Source organism: Callithrix jacchus, chromosome 12 (genome assembly GCF_049354715.1).
Source record: "Callithrix jacchus isolate 240 chromosome 12, calJac240_pri, whole genome shotgun sequence".
NCBI classification, from domain to species: Eukaryota; Metazoa; Chordata; class Mammalia; order Primates; family Cebidae; genus Callithrix; species Callithrix jacchus.
In genome coordinates, this window is record NC_133513.1 from 85,233,350 (window position 1) to 85,257,968 (window position 24,619).

At 39.3% G+C, this 24,619-nt stretch overlaps 1 protein-coding gene across 17 annotated transcripts in view; it reads right to left on the reverse strand.

Moving 5' to 3' along the window:
* Positions 1 to 24,619, reverse strand: part of IDE (insulin degrading enzyme) — a 133,389-nt gene that overhangs the window by 49,784 nt on the left and 58,986 nt on the right. For 15 of the 17 annotated variants that reach the window (XM_078346032.1, XM_009009970.5, XM_054243097.2 and 12 more), the window contains 7 exons: positions 16,437 to 16,559; positions 14,597 to 14,709; positions 13,298 to 13,460; positions 12,686 to 12,778; positions 12,148 to 12,239; positions 11,021 to 11,101; positions 9,349 to 9,452 (listed from right to left, as the gene is read on the reverse strand). In XM_078346032.1, the coding sequence (XP_078202158.1) occupies positions 9,349 to 9,452; positions 11,021 to 11,101; positions 12,148 to 12,239; positions 12,686 to 12,778; positions 13,298 to 13,460; positions 14,597 to 14,709; positions 16,437 to 16,559 (769 nt within the window). The remainder of the gene's footprint in view (positions 1 to 9,348; positions 9,453 to 11,020; positions 11,102 to 12,147; positions 12,240 to 12,685; positions 12,779 to 13,297; positions 13,461 to 14,596; positions 14,710 to 16,436; positions 16,560 to 24,619) is intronic. The other 2 variants (XM_078346035.1, XM_078346036.1) reach the window with 1 other exon arrangement.

Here is a 24,619-nt window from a genome sequence, read left to right on the forward strand (position 1 = left end):
CAGCCTGGCCAATATGGTGAAACCCCATCTCTACTAAAAATTCACAAATTAGTTGGGCGTGGTGATGGGTAACTGTAATGCCAGATACTTGATAGGCTGAGGAAGGAGAATCCCTTGAGCCCAGGAGGCAGAGGCTGCAGTGAGCCAAGATTGTGCCACTGCACTCCAGCCTGGGCAACAGAGCAAGACTCTGTCTCAAAAAAAAAAGAAAGAAAAGAAAAGAAATCACATGTTCAAACACAGATGAGTTACAATTTCTAATGCTTAGGCAACTACCAAATCCTAATAGAATTATTGTCCATGATCTTTTAGAAATGCTGGAAAACACGAGATGAGGCAGAAGATTGAAGATGGAGATGGGCAAATGCTATAACTTCCAAAAAGAAAAAAGTAGTGGAGACTGAACACCATAAGCCAGTGGATTAGGCACTGATTCACTGACAAAATTCTACAGTTAACTGTCAGACTGTCAAACATTTAGACAGGAAGACTGTTATCGCTAGTACCTTCATGGATTAGTCAAGAATAACTTCTCCCAAATGAATGGAATTATTTATGAATAAAGGAATGCATGTGACAAAGACTACAGCTGTCTTTGTAGATTTAATATGGTAAAACAGGCACCAAATGATAAGATTGGGGGAGGTGGGTGACAATGATCATGGAATAATAATAGGTAAACACCTTTGAACAGCTAATCAAGTCTCAACATTCAAAACAATTTTCTAACAATTAGGACTGGCAAAAATGCAACTGGCTACCTTGATATTTAATGAGTTCTCCAACATTGGAAGAATTTACAGTGAAGCTGGTAACTACTTAGCTGGGATGCAAAACAGATACATGGTACCATGCTACACCATTTTATGTAAGGGACTTGAGCACCTCAGATTTTGATATCCAGGGTATCTTGGAACCAATCCCCCGCAGATATGGAGGGCCAAGTGTATACCTAACAGGAGTTGGATTAAATGACCTCTAAGGTTCCTTTCATTCTTTTTTTTTTTTGAGGCGGAGTCTCGCTCTGTCACCCAGGCTGGAGTGCAGTGGCTTGATCTCAGCTCACTGCAACTTCTGCCTCCAGGTTCAAGCGATTCTCTTGCCTCAGCCTCCCGAGTAGCTGGGACTATAGGCACGTGCCACCACACCTGGCTGATTTTGTATTTTTAGTAGAAATGGGGTTTCACCATGTTGGCCAGGCTGGTCTCGAACTCTTGACCTCGTGATCTACCTACCTCAGCCTCCCAAAATGCTGAGATTACACGCGTCGGCCACTGTGCCCAGTTGGTTCCTTCCATTCTTAAGAGTTTCCTGTTTATTTCCCTACCTGGTGGTAAACTTGTCTCACTGGATATTAAAGAAGGTAATCTTACCCTTGAGCCATCCTAGTCTGTTTTGCACTATGTATCACTGACCCACTGCAGTTACAATTATAACTGTCACAGAGAACAATCCTGTAGAGGAAAAGAGCTTTTTCTTTAAATGTGAGAGTAAAAAGAGGTATTTAACTCTAATTGCATAAGATATAAAATTTAGAAATATGCAATTTCAAAAGTAAAACATATGCTCTAGCAAATGCACTCCTACAAAGTGTTGCTGGGTCAATTACTGGCTCTAGAACAGCAAGAATTATAATTTAAATCATGGTGTTTCTTACAAAAAAAAAAAGCACATCTTTATTGTATGACATAACCTTAATATAGCATTAGCTTGCGTTTGGACAACATTTTTCCACTTTGCTAAATTATTTTACATCATACAGATAAAGCACTATTCCCATTTTGCACATGAGCAGGGCTCAAGGAAATTATGAGAGCCAGTATCCATGACATTCTATAAAGTCAACTTTTCACAGCCAGGCGCAGTGGCTCACGCCTGTAATCCCAGCACTTTGGGAGGCTGAGGCGGGTGGATCACGAGGTCAAGAGATCAAGACCATCCTGGCTAACATAGTGAAACCCTGTCTCTATCTACTAAAAATACAAAAATTAGCTGGGCATGGTGGTGTGCGCCTGTAGTCCCAGCTACTCGGGAGGCTGAGACAGGAGAATCGCTTGAACCCGGGCACCACTGCACTCCAGCCTGGCACCTGGCGACAGAGTAAGACTCTGTCTCAAAAAAAAAAAGAGTTACCTTTTCACAAGTCCTCCTTACAAGACTATGAACTCTGAGGTTTCACGTTATTCAATAAACATTGAAGAAAAAGTCACCTATTCAAGATCTCATGACTAGTAGGTGACAAAACCATACAAAACTAGTCACTAGAAGGAATTTTAAAGATTGTCTCGGCCGGGCGCAGTGGCTCACGCCTATAATCCCAGCACTTTGGGAGGCTGAGGCGGGTGGATCACGAGGTCGAGAGTGAGACCAACCTGGTCAACAAGGTGAAACACCGTCTCTACTAAAAATGCAAAAATTAGCTGGGCATGGTGGCACGTGCCTATAGTCCTAGCTACTCAGGAGGCTGAGGCAGGAGAACTGATTGAACCCAGGAGGTGGAGGTTGCTGTGAGCCGAGATCGCACCATTGCACTCCAGCCTGGGTAGCAAGAGCAAAACTCCGTCTCAAAAAATAAATAAATCAATCAATAAAGATTGTTTCGTGAGGCCAGGCACAGTAGCTCATGTCTACAATCGTAGCACTCAGGGAGGCTGAGGCAGGTGATCACTTGAGGTCAGGCGTTCGAGACCAGCCTAGCCAACATGGTGAACTCTTGTCTCTACTAGAAAAAAGTAATAATAATAATAATACAGGCCAGGCGCAGTGGCTCACGCCTGTAAACCTGAGAGGTGGAGACTGCAGTGAGCCTAGATTGTGCCACTGCACTCCAGCCTGGGCAACAAGACCAAAAACTCTGTCTCAAAGCAAACAAAAACCAAAAATTAGTCAGGCATCATGGCAGGTGCACGTAATCCCAGCTATTCAGGAGGCTGAGACAGGAGAATTGCTTAAACCTGGGGAATAGATTGTCTAGTGAGTTCTATTAGTAAATCTTTTTTTTTTTTTTGAGACAGAGTCTCACTCTGTCACCCAGGCTGGAGTGTAATGGCGCGATTTTGGCTCATTGCAACCTCTACCTCCCTGGGTTCAAGTGATTCTCCTGCCTCAGCCTCCTGAGCAGCTGGGACTACAGGTGCCCAGCTAATTTTTGTATTTTTAGTACAGATGGGATTTCACTATGTTGGCCAGGCTGGTCTTGAACTCCTGACCTCATGATCTGTCCACCTCAACCTCCCAAAGTGCTGGGATTACAGGCATGAGCCACTATGCCTGGCCTTTATTAGTAAATCTATAGCTCTTTCTCCTCATGTTGATAAGATGTTTTATTTGTAGAAGGTATATGATAAAATTCAACAAGATTTAGGCTGATTTTTTTCCTCCCAGAATATATAGCTACATAAAGGAAAATACAAATATTTAAACTGTTTCTCTTGCCTAAATGAAGCAAGTAAATTAAAATCAGTGTGCCAAGTAAAGTAAAAATTATTATGTGTTCTGGGTATTTTTCTTCCATGTATTTTAATCATGTAAGTAAAAGCATATATCACTTAATGAGTAGTTTTTAATCTTGCTGACGTCCATTTTATCAGTGTGTTTTCTTTGTCTCTCCCATTTTTTTTTTTTTTTTTTAGATGGGGTTTTGTTCTTCTGCCCAGGCTGGAGTAAAGTGGTGTGATCTCAGCTCACTGCAACCTCCACCCCCAGGTTTCACTGATTCTCCTGCTTCAGACTCCCAAGTAGCTGGGATTACAGTAAAGATCGGGTTTCACCATGTTGACCAGGCTGATCTCAAACTACTGACCTTAAGTGATCCACCCACTTTGGCCTCCCAAAGTGCTAGGATTATAGGGGTCAGCCACCGTGCCTGGCCTTTTTCTTTAAGACAGGGTCTCAGGCTGGGTGCGGTGGCTCACGCCTATAATCCCAGCACTTTGGGAGGCTGAGGCAGGTGGATCACAAGGTCAAGAGATTGAGACCATCCTGGTCAACATGGTGAAACCCTGTCTCCACTAAAAATACAAAAATTAGCTGGGCATGGTGATGCATGCCTATAGTCCCAGCTACTCGGGAGGCTAAGGCAGGAGAATTGCTTGAACCCAGGAGGCGGAGGTTGCGGTGAGCCGAGGTCGCACCACTGCACTCCAGCCTGGGTAACAAGAGCGAAACTCTGTCTCAAAAAAAGAAAAGAAAAGAAAAGAAAAAAAAGACAGGGTTTCACTCTGTTGCCCAGGCTGGAATGCAGTGACGTGATCACAGCTCATCGCAACCTCCACCTCCTAGGGTCAAGCAATCCTCCCGCCTCAGCCTCCTGAGTAGCTGGGACTACAGGTATGCACCACCACACCCTGATAATTTGTGTATTTTTTTTAGAGATGGAGTTTGACCATGTTACCCAGGCTGGTCTCGAACTCCTGAGCTCAAGCAATCCTCCCTCTTTCCCTCCTAAATTGTTGGCATTATAGGCATGAGCCACTGCACATGGCCAATATGTTTTCGTTAGTGGTTACTGCTTTTATGTACTATCCAAGAAATCTTTGCCTATATCCAGGTTTTGAAGATATTTTTCTATTTTTTCTGGAAATTTTACAGATTTAGTGTTTATATTTAGGTCTATGATCTATCTACCTCAAATTTTATAAATGGTGTGAGGTAAAGGTCAAGTTTCATTATTTTTCATACAGATATGCAGCTGGTAGAAGAGCACCATTTGTTGAAAAGATTTTCCATTCTCAATCATGTGGATGCTCTTGTCAAAAAAAAAATCAACTGATAGATAAATGCATAAAGAAAATATGGTACATATATAAAATGGAACATTATTCAGCCTTAAAAAGAAAGGGAATCCTGTTATATGCTATAACATGGATGAAGCTTGAAGACATAGTGAAATAAAACAGGCACAGAAAGATATGTTGTATGATTCCACTTAAATTAGGTATTGAAAGTAGTTAAACTTACAGAAACAGAAGTTAGAATGGTGACTATCAGAGCGGAGAGGGAAAAGGGAAGTTGTTTTTTAACCACAACAAAAAAAATCAACTGACCATGTATATGTGGAACTATTTCTGGACTCTGTTCTGTTCCAATGATTTGTCTATCTATATGATATCAATACTACCATGTCTTAATTACGGAAGGTTTATACTAATGTCCTCAAATCCAGTGGTTTAATTCCTCCTGTATTTGGTGATTTTTTTTTCAGGAGTGTTCTGACTTATCTAGGTCATTTGTATGTCTTTATACATTTTGGAATCAGTTTACCAATTTCTAAAAAAAGAAAAAGCCTGGCCAACATGGCAAAACCCCATCTCTACATGGTAGCATGGACCTGTAATACCAGCTACTCAGGAGTCTGAGGCAAGAGAATCACTTGAACCCAGGAGACAGAGGTTGCAGTGAGATCAGATTGCACCACTGCACTCCAACCTGGGCAACAGAGTGAGACCCTGTCTCAGAAAAAAAATAAAAGGAAAAAAGAAAGGCAAGGTGTAGTGGCACATGCCTGTAATCCTAGCACTCTGGGAGGCTGAGGTGGGAGGATCAGTTCAGCTCAGGAGTTCGAGACTAATCTGGGCAACAAAACGAGACTCTATCTCTAGAAAAAACAAAAAAATTAGCTGGGCACTGACGGCACATCTCTGTATTCCCAGCCACTTGGGAGGCTGAGGTATGAGAATTGCTTGAACCCAGGAGGAGGAGGTTACAGTGAGCCAAGATCACACTAGTGCACTCTAGCTTGGGCAAAAGAGCAAGACTCTGTCTTTAAAAGGGGGGACAGGCTGCTGGGCATGGTGGCTAATACCTATAATCCCAGCACTTTGGAAGGCAGGTGGATCACGAGGTCAGGAGTTTGAGACCAGCCTGACCAACATGGTACACCCCATCTCTACTAAAAATACAGAAGTTAGCCTTGGTAATACGCACTTGTAATCCCAGCTACTCAGGAGGCCGGCGGCAGAGGGTGCAGTGAGCCGAGATTGTGCCATTACATTCCAGCCTGGACAACAGAGCAAGACTCCTTCTTAGAAAAAAAAAAAAAAAAAGGCCAGGTGTGCTGGTTCACACCTGTAGTCCCAGCCACTTTGGGAGGTTGAAGTGAGCGGATCACGTGAGGTCAGGCAAGACCAGCCTGGTCAACATGTTGAAACCCCGTCTCTACTAAAAATACAAAACTTAGCCAGACATAGTGGCAGGTGCCTGTATTCCCAGCTACTCGAGAGGCTGAGGCAGAAGAACCGCTTGAACCTGGGAGGTGGAGATTGCCATAAGCTGAGATCCCCACCATTACACTCCAGCCTGGGTGACGAGACTAAAACTCCATCTCAAAATATTTCTTTTAATTTTCTATTTTTCTGTCGCTATATATAGAAATGCACTTAATTTTTGTATATTGACCTTCCCACCTGTGACTGTGCTGAATTCACTTATTAGTTCCAGATTTTTGCATGGGAAAGAAGATTCCTTAGGATTTTCTACATATGCAACCATGTTATTGGTGCATATATCAATTTAAACCATTTATATTATGTAAACTGTATCTCCCCATCCCCCAATAGACTACATTAGGCATAAATAACTTAAAATATTAGGTTATACAAATACTTAATTTATAATTTTCTCTTGTTCACTGACTGGAAAAGGAAAGATTTCTTCATTTTTCAATTCCTCAGTAGTTAAATTATCTAGAGTTGAAAAACAGCATTTGCTGTTAAAGGCAGAATGATCAACTCGCCAATCTCTAATGAATTCACAGCTTTTGATAACTTCCTCTAATTTTTCAACATGATTTTCTGTATCATAATCAATTCTTGAGTAATTAAGGATTAGGCAACAATTGGAGGCTTAAAATATTGGTAAGAAACTGAGTAGGAAACATTGTAACCTGTTATGACTGGGTACATCAAACCAGAAATTTAATTTCTACATAATTTCATGTTATTTTCATTGAAAAAGACTTCTAAATTTTGACCCTTAATATATTTTTTAAACCTCAAAACCGTGGTATCTTATTCCAATTTTAAAATTCTAGGCTCATCAAAAAATAATAATAATTAAAAAAAAAAAAAAGAGAAAAAAGAGACCAAGCACAGTGGCTCAAGCCTGTAATCCCAGCACTTTGGGAGGTCGAGGCAGGTGGATCATGAGGTCAACAGATCGAGACTATCCTGGTCAACATGGTGAAACCCCGTCTCTACTAAAAATACAAAAAATTAGCTGTGCATAGTGGCACGTGCCTGTAATCCCAGCTACTCAGGAGGCTGAGGGAGGAGAACTGCCTGAACGCAGGAGGTGGAGGTTGCGGTGAGCCGAGATTGTGCCACTGCACTCCAGCCTGGGTAACAAGAGCGAAACTCCGTCTCAAAAAAAAAATAGAGAGAGAAAAAAGAAAAGAAGAAATTTTAGGCTGAGCACAGTGGCTCATGGCTGTAATCCCAGCACTTTGGGAGGCTGAGCTGGATTGTTTGAGGCCAGGAGTTTGAGATCAGCCTGGGCAACACAGTGAGATGCTATCTCTATAAAAAATTGTTCCTGAAGCTAGATAATTATCTGTACTCACCCAAACACTCTATCATAACAAAAAAAATTACTAAAACTTTTAAAAATAGAGATGGGATCTCATTATGTTGCTCAGGCTGGTCTTGAACTCCTAGGCTCAAGGGATCCTCCTGCCTTGGCTTCCCAAAAAACAGAATATTTAACTGAATTCTAGCATGAGATCAGGTAAAATCTGGCTAACAGTATTTCCTAGAAGAAAGTCATCAACCACCTAGAAGTGACAATAGCTAGGCCAAGCCCACCTGAACATTAGAAGACATTAATTATTGTTTTGAACCTAAACAGTATAGTGAAAGTCATATATATGCAATTACAGCTAATGAATCTTTGATAATATGTCTGGAAAAGTTCAAACGATGGTAACTAGGAAAAGACTGATAGGATAGTTCTGTCAAAAAGATGTTTTTTTTTTTTTTTGAGACACAGTTTTGTTCTTGTTGCCCAGGCTGGAAGTGCAATGGTGCAATCGCAGCTCACTGCAACCTCCTCCTTTCAAGTTCAAGTGACTCTCCTGCCTCGGCCTCCTGAGTAGCTGGGATTACAGGCATGCGCCACCACACCTGGTTAATTTTGTATTTTTAGCAGAGATGGGGTTTCTCCATGTTTGTCACGCTGGTCTCGAACTCCTGACCTCAGGTGATGAGCCCACCTCAGCCTCTAAAGTTCCAAGATTACAAGTGTGAGCCACTGTGCCCAACCCAAAAAGATTTTTTCTTCAAAAAGTTCTATCACATTGTTGATTTTATTCATAAAACAACTGTTCCAAAAAGCATATTTTCTCAATCACCAAATTGCCAGAATTTCAAAAATACTTCCCTAGCAGAGGAGAAAAATTAAAAATGTAAAATGCATTATTCAATTATATTCGTTCTATCATTTGACTTTAGAAAACATAGATGAAATTCAGTTTTAAGGGAAGACTATCATGTCGTGGCTCATAAGCACTTTAGTGACTATTTTTGTCTAGCAAGAATACCTCTGCTACGGTAAGAGTTTGAATTTCTGATTTCCTGGTTGACTACTGGTCAATCAGGAGGATTCTGAGATTGTAATCTTTACTGTGGCTTAAGCAAAAAAGGGTGCTTTCACTTGCATATATGAGCAAGATAGGTGAGCAACAAACTCAAACTTTGGGGGTTTGAGTTAGAATAAAGCCAGGTTAAGATAGTGTTTTATTCTATTTATGATAATAAAATTATATATATTTGTTGGTTTGTTTTTTGAGACAGAGTTTTGCTCTTGGTTGCCCAGGCTGGAGTGCAATGGTGTGATCTCGGTTCACCACAACCTACCTCCACCTCCCGGGCTCAAGTGATTCTCCTGCCTCAGCCTCCTGCGTAGCTGGGAGGGCTTACAGGCATGTGCCACCACACCCAGCTAATCTTGTATTTTTAGTAGAGATGGGGTTTCTCCTTGTTGGTCAGGCTGGTCTCAAACTCCCGACCTCAAAGCTTCCACCCAACTTGGCCTCTCAAAGTGCTGTTTTTACAGGTATGAACCACCATGCCCAGCCTTATATTTGTTTTTAAAAATGTCCTCATCTTTTAGAGATATTGCCTCAAAATAATACAGGGCAGAAGGAGGATGACTGAAGAGGGATGGGTATAAATTTAAAAACTGGCCATGTATTAATGGTTGAGGCTTGGTGTTGCTTCATTATACTATTCTCTACTTTTGTAATCGTGCTTGATAAAATGTTTAAAAGCATTTTATTCACAATTTCAAATTTTTCAGATTCTAGTTATTATTGTAATTTTAGTGTATAATAGTAAAATCTGTATGGTGACTCACCGGACATTTTCTGGTCTGAGTTTATCGAGAACCATCTCTATTAAGTCAGGTCTAAATTCCTCCAGTAAATATTCCGCTGTTAGCACCTCTTCTAGGGGATAATACTTTTAAAAAGGAAAATATAAATAAATAAAATATACAAGGCTACTAAAGAGTTTAATTAATTAAAGCAGATATGTAACACACTGAATTCATTACTGTATACTCTTTCTCCCTTCAATTAAATTGTACTCCATTGGAAAAATTTTCTGTTGCCCTAAATTGTTTTTTCTTTCCTACCACACTGCTAAGCAGTTTCATATTGTTTGATGATTCTGCCAAATATACTGTTAATCCCAAACATACTTACATTATATAGAGCAAAATCACATTTCTTTCCGGGAAAACCATGAATACTTCTGGTTAAAAACTGAATAGTTGTTAATGAAGAAAATTTGATAGTGAAAGGTTGACACCTACAGGATTTTTAATACAAAGTACACACATTTTTATGAACAGAATTTCCTCTTAAGTTTCTATGAAAGAAATTAGACAAACATTTAGATAGCTGTTGCAGAAAAAAATTGCTTATATTTTTGGCCAGTGTAGAAAAATAATGCAGAAGATGCTTCTTGATAAGAGCAACTTCCAATATACTGAGACACACTGACTGATTCATTCATTCAATAAATATTTAATGAATGAATTAACATCTACTCTATGCCAGGCACTGTTCCACACACTATGGATACAACAGTAGGTAAGACACACTAAATCCTTTGTCCTCCAAGAAGTACACAGACACTCTAATTGGGAGGGAGGCAGACAATAAACAAATATTGTAATTTTAGTGACAGGTGCTACAAAAACAATTTAAAAAAGGGCAGGGGCATTATTTTAGATTGGGAGGTCAGAGGTGGTCTCTCTGAGGAGAAGAAATCTGAGTGGAGACTCAAATGATAAGAACCTAGTCAGACAAAGATCAGATAGAAGAGTGTTTCATGTAGAGAAAATAGCAATGGAAAAAACTTAAGAGGGAGGAATAAACTTAATGCCTGAAAATTAGAGAGCCAGTACAGGTGGAGTGGAATGCAAATGGGAGAGGTGGGTTGGACAGTGGTATGGAAGATGGCCAGATAGGCTGGGGCCACATCACTTTGTAGGCCAAGGAAACTTTTGCATTTTATGCTAATTCTGTTGGGAAACCACTGAAGGAATTTAAACAGAGGAGTGAAACATTAAGATTTTAGTTTTAAAAAGATCATCGAAGCTGGAAAAATAAACTACAATGGGGACCAAGAGGAAAATAGGGATCCCAGGTCAAAGACTATTATCATGGTAGCCCAAGCAAGAAATAATGATAGCTGAGATTAGGATGGTAGCAATGGAAATTTAAAAAAGTAAATGACTGATAGCTTTCACATAGCAGCACTTGACATGCTGTAGAACTGAAATATATTTAAAGCCAATAAGCAAAATGCCTACTTAATAAAAATATTATGGAAAATAAATTTCAGGATGATGAAAATTAAGAATTTAAACATATCTTGACTTCTAAATTTTCCCTGTTGCTACAAAGTTTAAAGTTTTATACTTCAGCTTCAACTTCAATAACATTACTGAAAATAATATATACAAGATTGCTGAAATACTCTATACACCAATGTATACAGTAAAATGACAACAAACTTACATGCAATATTCCTGCAATCTTAGATGTATAGCCCCGTGGCCTCTCTTTGTCTTTAAACCTAAAAGCAACAGCATTCAAGTCCTAAAACAGAAAGTTAATCCAATTAGATATGTCCACCCTTACTTAGAAACTTTTTTTTAAGTGTTTGACTTGCACTATAAAATACTCCATATTTAACTTTATCAGACTTTCTGAAAAAATGGCTATGCTTGATTTAGAAATGTACAGAATATTTTAAAAATTTCTTAATGTGTATAAAATTTAATCCATCAACCTAGGCTTAAAACCAAAAGCAAAATAGGTAAACAATTTTTGGTGAAAATAAGGAATACAGGATATGATTCTATAGCCTAAGTTGTTGAAACTGGTAGCCAAAGAATTTAGAAAAATTGTGTGAAAGAACCTTGTGAGATTCAACAATTCCACCATAGATGATTTTGGTGACTCATTCAGAGAACAGCACACAGAGTAGAAGTTATTATCATAATTTTCAGAAGCAGAAAGATTATACCTTTAAACTTTTATCTAGTTAAAGATGTTTCTCATCCTAAAATACATTTGAGAATCTTGATAGGCTTTAAATATAAAGTACATGTTCTTAAAAACCCTTTTTAAAAAGGCTTTTAAAAATTTGAAAGACAAACATTTGTTTTATGCAAAAGAAAAAAAAAGCCAGGCTCTCCCCATACATACATAATAAAATCACTTTTAATAACACAATCATACATAAAGCAATTCATTACTTCTTAGAGAGTTTGCTACAGATTTAAAGATCTGAAAATAACAGAGCTCATGCAGCTTCAGGCAGGGAGCAGCACAATCCCTGACAAATTCCAGCTCAGGAAACTGCTGGTTTTCTTCTGAGAGATGGAAAAGCAATTTGATTTCTTCCCTTTTCCCTCCTAAAAAGAGCTACATGGTGCCTTACCCCTTAGCTGTGCCCCAAATAGCAAATCAGACTAGTACAACTAAGCCTTAACTAATACTATTATACATTGCAAAATTTTAGAGTTCAATTAGGAAAAAAACTTTAAAAGTTTAACTGGGTCTTAAATTTAAATTAATTCACATGTATCTGCTCTTGAAAAATAGATTCCTTAAGAAAAATTTTGGTGAAACAAAAGTACCTTGCACTCTTGGAAAACCCATTCTTGAGGTCCTTCTGCACGTAACTTCTGAATGTATTGAAACATGTGCAAAATTATATCTTCAACATGTACTGGAAAAAAGGGGCACACTTAAAAACCATTCAGTCCTTGAATCCTTCAAAGCAGTGAGCTCACTCCTAAGGTAAAGTCAGGTAAGTGGAAGATGGTCCCTCTTAGAAAATGGAGTCCTCACCTCCCTGAGACTGGTTTTAGGTGTCCCACACACATGGCCCTCTGGGCTCAGGGATATGTGACAGAAAGCGTGTTGGGATAGTAAATGAGCAAATAAAAAGCCAAGTACACATTTAACAAGTGCAACATAATGATCAGCTAAGGGGGAGAAGAATCATCCATGAAACAAAGGCCAACTTACATATGAAAAATACAATGGATAAGTTACATGAATTAAAATGTTATATCTTTCAACATAAACAACAGATTCACAGCATGAAGAAGTTAAAAAACATCATAGAAAGTAAATTTTCATTCAAAAGCAAAAAGGTGAATCAATACTTACACAATCCTTCCTCAGTCAAGTCCACATTAATGATAAAAAACATAAAACCTCGGGCTCCTTCCTTCTGCCCACCAACAAGAGTATTAACCCAGCCTGCAACATTCAAAGAAAATCAACATGATTGAATGCATGTGTGGCTTCTTTCAAGATAAGAAAAATTTTTAAAAATTATACTGTATGTTTCTAAGATATCAGAATGAACCTCTTACGAAAACGATTGGGGGAAAAAAATCAGTTCAGAAAAGCAGTTTCAGATGCTGCAGAAGTGGGGATTTTCCTGAAGATTCCTCAAATCAATTCCCAATCAAGAGTAGCCTACTGGCTGGGCATAGTGGCTCACCCCTGTAATCCCAGCACTCTGGGAGGCCAAGGCAGGCGGATCGCTTGAGACCAGGAGTTTGAGACCAGCCTGGGCAAAATGGCAAAACCCTGTCTCTATCTAAAAAAGGAGAAAAAAAAAGACAAGAGCATGCCAACAACCACCACCTCACTCACTAACCCAAAATGCTCTCATCTAAGAATGTTCCTTCATAGAATAATATTCAGAAGAAAATGAGAGCCAGAATGAAAAGATGTGGTGGACACCCAGAAGCTGCTGCCCAGAATACTTACCCTTTGATTTAAGTTCTGATAACAGACTTCCAGGACCTTCATGCCCAATGAGATGACCAAGATAATGACCAGGATTTGATTTGTAGTATTTCTGAAGGTCAGGTATGGGAAATGTCACATAGAGATTCCGAATGTCTTTAATGGGTACTATTTTGTAAAGTTGCTGAAGGAAACAAATCACAGAGATTAGCTATATACAACTCCTACTGAAGAAAATATTTCTAAACTATGAAGAATCATGATTTTCGTGGAAGCATCCCAAATTTAAGAGCAAATCAACTGCCACAGAAAATCATACACCGACCACAAAGAAAAAATGACTCAGCACTCTCTTAGTGGAATTTCATTACAGTTGGTATACAGTCCATGTTTTACCCCCTGAATTATGCAGCTAAATATTAATGGCTTTGAATGCTTATATTCAGGTACTGGGTAACAGTTTCAACAGTCAATGTTAAGACTACAGTTACCAAAACTACTTTTAGCATGTAAAGACCAGAACATAATGGTATGTTTTTGGTGATTCATGATCCTAATAAATGTGAGATTGATCTGATTATCCTGACAAATATTTAAAACTACAAAGGGGCCAGGTGCAGTGGATCACACCTGAAATCCCAGCACTTGGGGAGGCCAAGGAAGGCAGATCACCTGAGGTCAGCAGTTTGACCTCAGCCTGGCCAACAAGGTGAAACCCCATCTCTACTAAAAATAAAAAAATTAGCTGGCCACAGTGGCATGCACCTGTAGTCCCAGCTACTCAGGAGGGTGAGACTGGAGAATTGCTTAAACCTGGGAGACAGAGGTTGCAGGGAGCTGAGATAGCACCAATGCGCTCCAGCCTGGGTGATAGAGTGAAATTCCGTGTCAAAAAAAAAACAAAACCCAAAAACAGAAACAAAAAGAAAACTATATAGGGGCTGGGTGCAGTGGCTCACGCCTGTAATCTCAGCACTTTGACAGGCTGAGGCAGGTGGGTCACTTGAGATCAGGAGTTCAAGATCAGTCAAGGCAACATGGTGAAACCTGTCTCTACTAAAAATAGCCAGGTGTGCTTGTAGTCCCAACTACTCAGAAGGCTGAGGTGGGAGGATCAATTGAGCTAGAGAGGTTGAGGCTTCAGTGAGCCATGATCATACCACTGTACTCCAGCCTGGATGACAAAGCGAGACTGTTTAAAAAAAAAAAAAAAAACTGCCTAGATAATGAAACCTCCAAAAATTTTCACCCATTCGACAGTAAACTGGGTATATATCCTGTTGATAAATTAAGACAAAATACCAAAATTTATGCACTTACTTTAAGATGTTCTTCTTGGAAAGGGTGTTCAGGAAATTCTGGCAATGGGACATTTTTGTTCTCTACTTCAGAAAATAACTTTACCACCAGATTAGTCAATTCATCTAAAGATTCTACAAGGAAAACAGAACTTAAGCAAATCATAGGATACAAGAGGGAGTGCTTAAAATCTTAGGATCTCCTGAAAAGTCTCGGTACCATTATAAGGAAAATGTGAAAATGATCATGCCTCACACCTATCTCTTTATACTTGAAACAATTATTCACAAACAGTCACAATGTTATTTCACAAATATTATAATAAAATTAAAAACAAATATTAGAAACAATAATTAATTGCATTTGGAAAACTATGATTCTCAACAGACATCTATACTGAACTACTAGCAATAGTATAACATTCACCTTGTACATAGATAAGTCTAAGCCCAGTGTCAGATGTTAGAAGTTTCTAAGTGATTGACTTTTTTTTTTTGGAGACAAGGTCTTACTCTGTCACCCAGGCTGGAATGCAGTGGTGCAACGTAGGCTCATTGTAACCTCCGTCTGTCAGGTTCAAATGATTCTCATGTGAGTCTTGTGCTTCAGCTTCTCGAGTAGCTGGGACTACAGGTGGGCTCCACTACACCCAGCTATTATTTATTTATTTTTGAGGCAGAGTCTCACTCTGTTGCCTAGGCTGGAGTGCAGTGGCACAAACTTGGCTCACTGCAATCTCTGCCTCCTGGGTTCAAGCGATTCCCCTACCTCAGCCTCCCGAGTAGCTGGGACTACAGATGTGCACCACCACACATGACTAATATTTACATTCTTAGTAGAGACAGGGTTTGGTTAGGCTGATCTCAAACTCCTGACCTGAGGTGATCCACACATCTCGGCTTCCTAAAGTGCTGGGATTATAGATGTGAGCCACCACGCCCAGCCTCACTTCAGTACTTCTTTTTATTTTATTTTTTTCCCAGAGTGTTGCTCTGTTGCCCAGGCTGGAGTGAAGCAGTGCAATCTCTGCTCACTGCATCCTCCACCTCCCAGGTTCAAGTGATTCTCGTGCCTCAGCCTCCTGAGTAGCTGGGACTATAGGTGTGTGCCACCACGCATGGCTAATTTTTGTATTTTTAGTAGAGATGGGGTTTCACCATGTTGGCCAGGCTGGTCTCAAACTCCTGACTTCAGGTAATCCACCCAACTCGGCCTCCCAGAGTGAGGGGATTATAAGCATGAGCCACTGTGCCCAGCCTCATTTTTGTATTTCTAGTAGAGATGGGGTTTCATCATATTGCCCAGGCTGGTATAAGTGGAGGCTGGCATAAGTTAGTGTAAGCAGATTTTGCAGAGAATTTGTCAATCTTTTTCCTTTTTGTATTTTCTACGTGGGATCTCTCTCTGCCACCCAGGCTGTAGTGCAGTGGTGTGATCACAGCCCATGGCAGCCTTTAACTCCTGGGCTCAAGCGATCTTCCTCCCTCAGCCTCTCTAGCAGCTAGGACTATAGGTGCAGACTACCACATCCTGCTAATTTAAAAAAAAAATTTTTTTTTTTTGGTAGAGACATGGTCTTACTATGTTGCCCAGGCTGGGCTTGCCTTGCTTTTATATAAGTAGAGCACCAATTACTGTAATAATTTGTATTTTTTTCCAAACTCCATTTAAACTTCTTTTGGGAACACAATGATTTAGACATAAAAATCCCCATCTATATATTATCTAACAAGTAGATCATTTTCAAAAGACTCTGAGCAAAGAGGCAGCTCTATCTTATATCCATCTTCTAATACTTTGAAAAAGCCAACACAAAAAACTTACACTATCCAACTCTATAAAAAGTTGTAAGGGTTCTTACCTCGACCTAAAACACAAATAGCCATTAAGTTGGAGGAATAGTAAGTAGAATGGAATTTCAGTAGCTCTTGTCTTACATCAATGCCTTCTTGGTTTGGTCTAGTCTCCAGAGTATATTTGTTACCTGGAAGGGAAGAAAAGGCATTTCTTAGAAAAAGCAAAATAGACTTTAAAGTTTTTTAATTATCACTGATATTGCTATAAGATAAACGTTAAAAACAGAGTTCTACTACACATAATAAGTTAAATTTATTTGAATATCTAGTGAATAAACAGGATAATAGAGTACAAACTAGCTCCATTTTAAACTATAGTCTTCCCTACGGAACTAAAAGCATCTTATAAAAATTATACTTCTTGGCCAGGTGTAGTGGCTCACACCTGCAGTCCCAGCACTTTGGGAGGCCAAGGCAGGCCTCGAACACCTGAGGTTAGGAATTTGAGACCAGTCTGACCAACATGGTGAAATCCCTTCTCTATTAAAAATACAAAATTAGCTGGGCATGGTGGTGGGCACCTGTAGTCTCAGCTATTCGGGAGGTTGAGGCATGAGAATCACTTGAACTGGGAGGTGGAGGTTGCAATGAGCCAAGACCATACCACTGCACTCCAGCCTGGGTGACAGAGTGAGACCTTGTTTCAAAATATGTGTGTGTGTGTGTGTGTGTGTGTGTGTGTGTGTGTGTGTATTTCTCAAAATCCCTATGAGATAGCAGGTACTACAAGTGCTTAAAAGACAAAATAAGATCCACATGGCCTCCATTCATGCTTATTTTAATTTTCAACTCCTTATATACTCCACAATTAATTGAAGAGTCACTCTGGGATTTTTTTGGAAATTGCCAAGTTACTTGTGGAAAGAAATTTACTATTTTGGGCCAAAGTATTAAATTTGTGATGTGAATTCTCATAGATGTGATCTAGACTGGCAAAAATAGGATGCAGTGCTATTTTTATAACTCTCCAGCGATGTATGTAGTGTACCACTAACAGCTCTCATGAAATCTTTATAATTAATTCAAGTAGGGTAAAATATACAAATAAAAAACAAATAGTCAAATTCTCTAAATAATACCTTGCAAATTAGGGACTGGGAGATGAAATTCCAATGATCGGTTGCTCTCCAAATGGTATCTTGACCGGAAATATCCTAAGATCCTGGCATAACAACTTTTATACTGTTTCTACTTACACTACTAAGTGAGATCCTATCTTTCTTCTGCAGAGATAAAACTATGGTAGCATATGTTCTTGATGTGGTTTAGTTTTTTTTCTTGTGTTTTTATAGCATCTAATATATGGGCATTGGGAAAATCCTTTCTGCATGAAACTAAATGTCTACAGAAAGCCACCAGATGGCACTCTCAAATTCAGTCTTTAGCTCTGCAGTGCTGCATAGCACTGAATCAAGATTCGTGTCCCAGAATGCTTGAATCAACAGATCCACTGAAGAGAGCGTGCAAGAAACAGCCTAGCAAGTAATCTTAACCTTAACTCATTAATCTTTTCCTCATCACAAAGTAATCATATGCATGATACTCACTAGAAGTAGCCTATCATCCAAGTTTCCAGGTGTTTTTGTTTTTGTTTTAGATAGGGTCTTACTCTGTTGCCCAGGCTAGACTGCAGTAGTGTAATCACAGCTCACTGCAGCCTTGATGTCCTGAGGTCAAGCGATCCTTCTACCTCAGCCTCCATAGTAGCTCAGACCACAGCATTTACCATCACATCCAGCTTTTTTTTTTTCCTGGTAGAACCAGGGTCTCTCTATGTTGCCCAGGTTGGTTCTAGGTTCTTAATTAGTCTTCTCCATTTCTCACTAAAGACCAGTTAGAGCTGGGCACAGTGGCTCATGCCCGCCTGTAATTCCAGTACTTTGGGAGGCCAATACAGGTTCATCACTTGAGGCCAGAAGTTCAAGACCAGCCTGACAAACATGGTGAAACATTTCTACTAAAAATATAAAAATTAGACGGGCATGGTGGCGTGCCTATATCCCAGCTACTCAAGAGGCTGGGGCATAAGAATCACCTGAAACCAGGAGGCAGAGACTGCAGTGAGCCAAGATCGTGCCACTGCAGTCCAGCCACAGTGTGAGACTCCGTCTGAAAATAATAATAAAAATAATAAGACCCTGTTCAATTTCAGGTCTGCTTTACTGCCCGGAGAGGTTCTGAGATATTCTCTCACTCTACCTGAAGGGGCCAGGTGCCCTTAGGTGCATACCCATAGTCCTAACTCCTTTAGGGGAAAAAAAAGCCTTCTGCTGGAGAATGTTTGAAGTTCTCTCATATCAAGGTGAAATTTGAGTATTGATGGTACCTCTCTTTTCTACTAAATGAAGATTCTAAGAGCCACAGTTCTAGAAGGACTTTTGCTTAAGCTCCTTAGTCCTTTATACTGCCAAGCTCAGATTTCTAAAATATGTGAACTAAGACTGACACATTGTGATAACCAAGTTTGGAGAAATTTTTATTTCAACAATGTTAGATCAAAATCAGATTTTTAGTCTAAATGTAACATGACCTGCCTATTCATGATCTAGTAAATATCCTGGTTAAAAACATACACACAAACTCAGTTTACAAAGACCAAAATCCTGGCCTCCATCTAGAACTTACACTTATTTCGAGTTGACTAACTCTGGTTCATTTGCCTTTATTTTGAAGTTCTTGAATATCTCACCATTCTAATCCTGTCCCTTTATCTTTAGGTCCATTTTAAAACACAAAAATAAAGAAGGTGCATGCCCAAATGCAGTAAGGCACAGCTCATTTGCAAATACTGAAAATGCTATATTAAAATGCACCAAAGGACCACAATGGAATACAATACAGCAAAGAAAATGAATAATCCACTGCTTACACTACATCACTAATCTGTAAAAATATTAAAGTACTTAACATAACACTTACTGAATAAATAACAGAAAATAAACAACACTGCTGTTACAATTCAATTGCAGGAAGGACTCTTGGCTTGAGTGTATCGTGAAACAAAAAGACGTATTCCCCAAGGGAAAAAACAGAAATTGTGGCTAGATAAGTAAGGAAGAAGCTGAGTAAATGGTCCAGATGACTGCCCCCACAACACCTAAGAATCCATGTATGGAGAATAACGTGAATAAGGCTGAGATAATAAATACCAGTTCAGTCTCTAGACACACAACTATCCTAATTTTGTGCTCATTCAGCTGGGTCATTTATGTTAAATTAAAGTGCTGCTACTTGTACTAAAATGTTGAATCCTACCTTTCTGGCTCTGTTGCCATCCAGGTGAGCTCCAGCAGTGAATGGAAGATCAGGGTTGCTCACCTACTGTGACCCTTCCACTCTAGGCCTGCTAGGAGAGAACACTGCCTTGGCATTTGGGAATTCAGGGATTCTTGTTCTGACTCCATCATGTGCTAATTAAGCAACCTTGGAAAGGTCTCCAAATATCTCCAAGGGATCATTTATTTCATCTGTAAAATAGGGATAATATGGATACATGTCCAGTTGGTAAGAGCAAGGAAGGGCTCAATCCCTGACTCTCCTTCATTTCCTAGCTGTGAGACACAGTCAAGTTTCTTAACCTTTCTTAAGCCCCAGTTTACTTATTCATGAATGGGAATAATAAGAGAACCAACCTCATAGATTGCTGTGAGAATTAAAATATAAATAATCCACTGGGCCCAGTGGCTCACGCCTCTAATCCCAGCACTTTGGGAGGCCAAGGTGGACAGATCACCTGAGGTCAGGAGTTCAAGATAAGCCTGGCCAACATGGCAAAACCCCATCTCTACTAAAAATACAAAAATTAGCCAGGCATGGTGCTGCACGCTTATAGGCCCAGCTACTCAGGGAGGCTGAGGCATGAGAATCACTTGAACCTGGAAGGTGGAGGTTGCAGTGAGTTGAGATCAAGCCACTGCACTCCAGCCTGGGCAGCAGAGCAAGACTCCATCTCAAGAAAAATAAATAAATAATCCATGTTAAGGTTCAGCATAGCATCTGTTAGACAATAATTACTCAATATTAACATAGGGTTTGTGAAGCCTAAGAAATGTAATAATGGATGTGAAGAGGGGTTGGTAAATTGTAAAATCCAGTAAATGCTACTTTATATTTTCATTTTAATAACTATTTTAAATTCTGTTTAGAATATTAAAGCTTACAAACTCAGTACTAATGTATATGAATGCTGATTTTCAAAAGAATAAAATTTATTTTCCTGGAAAATTCTGAAGCTATCAATATATTTCTTACTCTGAGAAGGAGTAAGTTTAAAGTTTTAGAAATGTCTTAGAAACCAGAGGTGTCTCCAACAGTATGGTTCTCAGGGAAAGGTCAACTTGATAGTTATAACCTATGATAATTTTATATGTTCTCTGAAAACCCAAGATCCTGAAAGTTAGGCTAACATACCTAACATAGCTAGTTCCTTGAAATTATTATAAACTTTTTTTTTAAAGCCCTTTTGGCCGGGTGTGGTGGCTCATGCCTATAATTCCAGCACTTTGGGAGGCTGAGGTGGGAGGATCACGAGGTCAGGAGTTCGAGACCAGTCTGGCCAACACAGTGAAACCCCGTCTCTGTTAAAAATACAAAAAATTAGCCAGGTGTGGTGGTGTGCACCTGTAATCCCAGCTACTTGGGAGGCTGGGCAGGAGAATCATGTGAACCCAGGAGACAGAGGTTGCAGTGAGCCGAGATCGCACGATTGCACTCCAGCCCAGGCAAAAGTGCAAGACTCCACCTCAAAAAAGAAAAATAAATAAAAATAAAGCCCTTTCTTCTTGCTATAGCAATCTTCTAAAAATGCTAGAAGTGAGAGACTAAGCCTTTTGATATATGTGAATTTTCCCACAAAATTTAAACTGGCAATTCCTCTGCAGCTGAATAAGTATATGCAAGTGTAAGATATGAGTTATAAGAGGGGACTTGAAGCGAAAACCTCTTAAATGCCATCAGAATATACTCCTACACTTGACTGGTCCAGCTCTGGTTTTCAGTAAGTTTCTAGTTTTTCATAGATATAAATCCCAGTAAGGGGAAAAAAGATAGTAACAATATCTGTGGAAAAGCTTAAGGAACAATAAATGATTACATGGACTAAAATACATGAAATGTTTTTATATCCATGAGTTTATATGATACTAAAATAAAATTAGTCACCACTGAAGGCTGCTGACTAACCAACTCATTATTTTGAAAATTGTTAAATAAATGGAATGGAATAAAAGCAGTTGTCCTGCCATTCCTATGATAACCGTACCACTGAGTAGCCAAATAGTAGAAAAGAAGATTTTACAGCAGTACTCAAGTTAATCAATAGAGATGGAATGACAGAATTGGCATTAGAAGAACCAAAATTAGGAAGGTGATGGACTGAGAATCAATGTTTGCAACATCATAAATAAATGACCAGACACTGTATGCCCAATGGAAAAATACACCACCGCCTATGACAGTGTCTTGTCAAAAAGTCAAACATAAATTTGATCAAGGCTCTATATCCAACTGCTAATTTGTGGAAATACAGAAGACAGGAATGTGTTAAACTACATTGTTAGGGGTGTAGTAAACAAAAAAATCTAGGCTATGAGAAGTTCAATAAAACAAACCTGATTCTTCAATAAATAAATTCTAGGAGGAGATGAGGGGAAGGAGTAGAGGAAGAGATGAAGAATGAACCTATAAACTAAAAAGAGACTTAAAAGATGTATCAGGCTAGTGTGGTAGCTCACTTTGGGGTCCTGGCACTTTGAGTGGTCAAGGTGGGTGGATCTCCTGAAGCTAGGATTTCAAGACCAGCTTGGGCAACACAGTGAGATCCTGTCTCTACAAAAATTAAAATAATAATAATAAAAGACGTATCAAACAATCACTAATATTTGAAACTTATTTGGACTCTGATTCAAATAAACTTTAAAAATTACGATTTTTAAAAGAACACTGGAAATCTGAATACGAACTGGATATCTGATGATGATAATGGTAACAATAATGGTATTTTTATGTTTTGAAAAATGAACCGTTATCTTTTAGAGATATATACTGAAATATTTATGAGCAAAATGGTATCTAGAATCTTCAAAATAATACAAAAGGGTGAATGGAAATGTGGATTGTACAAAATTGGTCAGGGACAGGGTGAGGCACACATAGAGTCATTATAGTATTTTGTATGCTTTTGTGTATGTTTTAAATTATTCACTAAAAAAGGTGAAGGAAAGGAGAGAGGAAATAAGGGTGGGAGGGAAGAGAGAAAAAGTAATTGAACTTTTACTAGAGTCTGATTTTGTGTGTTATTATCTTCACCCCAGGATCAAGAGTCACTGAACTATACCCTCTGGTTCATATTCCACAATTCCATTTGGTTCTATTTTTCTACTTCCCAGTCTTCTATGCAAAAGCATCCTTTGTTACACTCAAACTATCCTAACTCATATTCTCCAAAAGATGTCAGGCTCACTCCTTACTCTTTTCTTCATGTCATGGTTTTGCATGTCATAGTTTCTTCATGTCATGGTTTTGCATTAGGGGTCAACCTAATTATTATCATGAAAAATACAGGCTTTGAGTTCAGACTGACGTGATATTGAATTCCATAACCTACACAGATAGTTCCACTACCACCCTATCTCTCTCCTCTCTGTACTCTCTGCAAGACTAAAATATTAGTCAAATTATTCTCTCAGTATCACTTTCGGCATCTGTCAATGGTGATGATAAAATTTCAGTATCGTGGTGAAGGTTAAGTGAGATGGTATTTGGCAGCAGAACACCTACTCGGTGTGTAGCACTTAGTACCCATATGATAAATATTAGTTCCTTTTCTTTGTCCCCTTGAATGGCTCTTCCTTCTGCTAAAGGAAATCTTACTTATACTTTAGGAGAATTGAAACTGCAGCTCCTCTGAGATCCTGAAGAATTAAATACTGGGTACCACTAAAACAGGCAAAACAGAATAGTATTTAAAAGCTCCAAATCTGGGCTCAGATCCTGGCTCCAGCACTTAAAAGCTGAGGGTCCCAGCTACTCAGGAGGCTGAGGCAGGAGAATTGCCTGAACCCAGGAGGCAGAGGTTGTGGTGAGCCGAGATCGTGCCACTGCACTTCAGCCTAGGTAACAAGAGCGAAACTCTGTCTCAAAAAAAAAAAAAATGTTGAGGGACCCCAGGCAATTTAATTATCTTCTCTTAAATCTTAATCTACTCATAAATAATATGGAAATAGTAAGAGCACTACCTACTAGGGTTACTGTGAGAATTATTATAAATTAAATAATCCACATAAAGTGCTTAGGACAGCACTCAATAAAAATTAGCAAGAAAAATGAGGAAAAAAAAAGAAGAGATGATGATCCTAGAAAATCAAAGCTAAGATTACACTCAATGAAATCCTGGGTTTGCCTTGCTTCCCCAACTAAACTTTCACCACCTTGAGTGTAATGATACTGGTTATACTACTTTGTATTTTCTATAGGATTTTATATGTAGGGGAACTAAAAGATTACTTGACAACTGAGAGAAACAAAATATGGGCTCATTTATATTTATAATCCTATGAACCTGTAATAAGCATACTAGAGTAAATAGCAGTCAAGTCAGGCGAATCACTTGAGCTCAGGAGTTTGACCAGCCTGGGCAACATGGCGAAACCCTGTCTCTACTAAAAATACAAAAACTAGCCAGGTATGATGGCGCATTTCTGTAATCCCAGCTAATCCAGAGGCTGAGGCAGGAGAACTGTCTGAACTGGGGAGATGGAGGCTGCAGTGAGCTAAGATCATGCCACTGTACTCCAACCTGAATGACAGAGGAAAACCCTATCAAAAAGAAGAGGGAAAAAAAGAAAAGAAAGAGGAAAGGAAAGGAAAGGCAGACAGACAGATGTCACTGGCTGGGCACAGTGACTCATACCATAATACTAGCACTTTCGGAGGCCGAGGCGGGCAGATCACCTGAGGTCCGGAGTTCAAGACCAGCCTGGCCAACATGGTGAAATCCTGTCTCTACTAAAAAAAAAAAAAAAAAAAAAGCTGGGCACTGTGGAATGTGCCTATTATCTCAGCAACTTGTGTGGCTGAGACACGAGAATCACTTAAACCTAGGAGGCAGGGACTGCAGTGAACCAAGATCATCCCATGGCACTCCAGCGTGTGCAACACAGTAAGACTCAGTATCAAAAAAAAAAGAGTC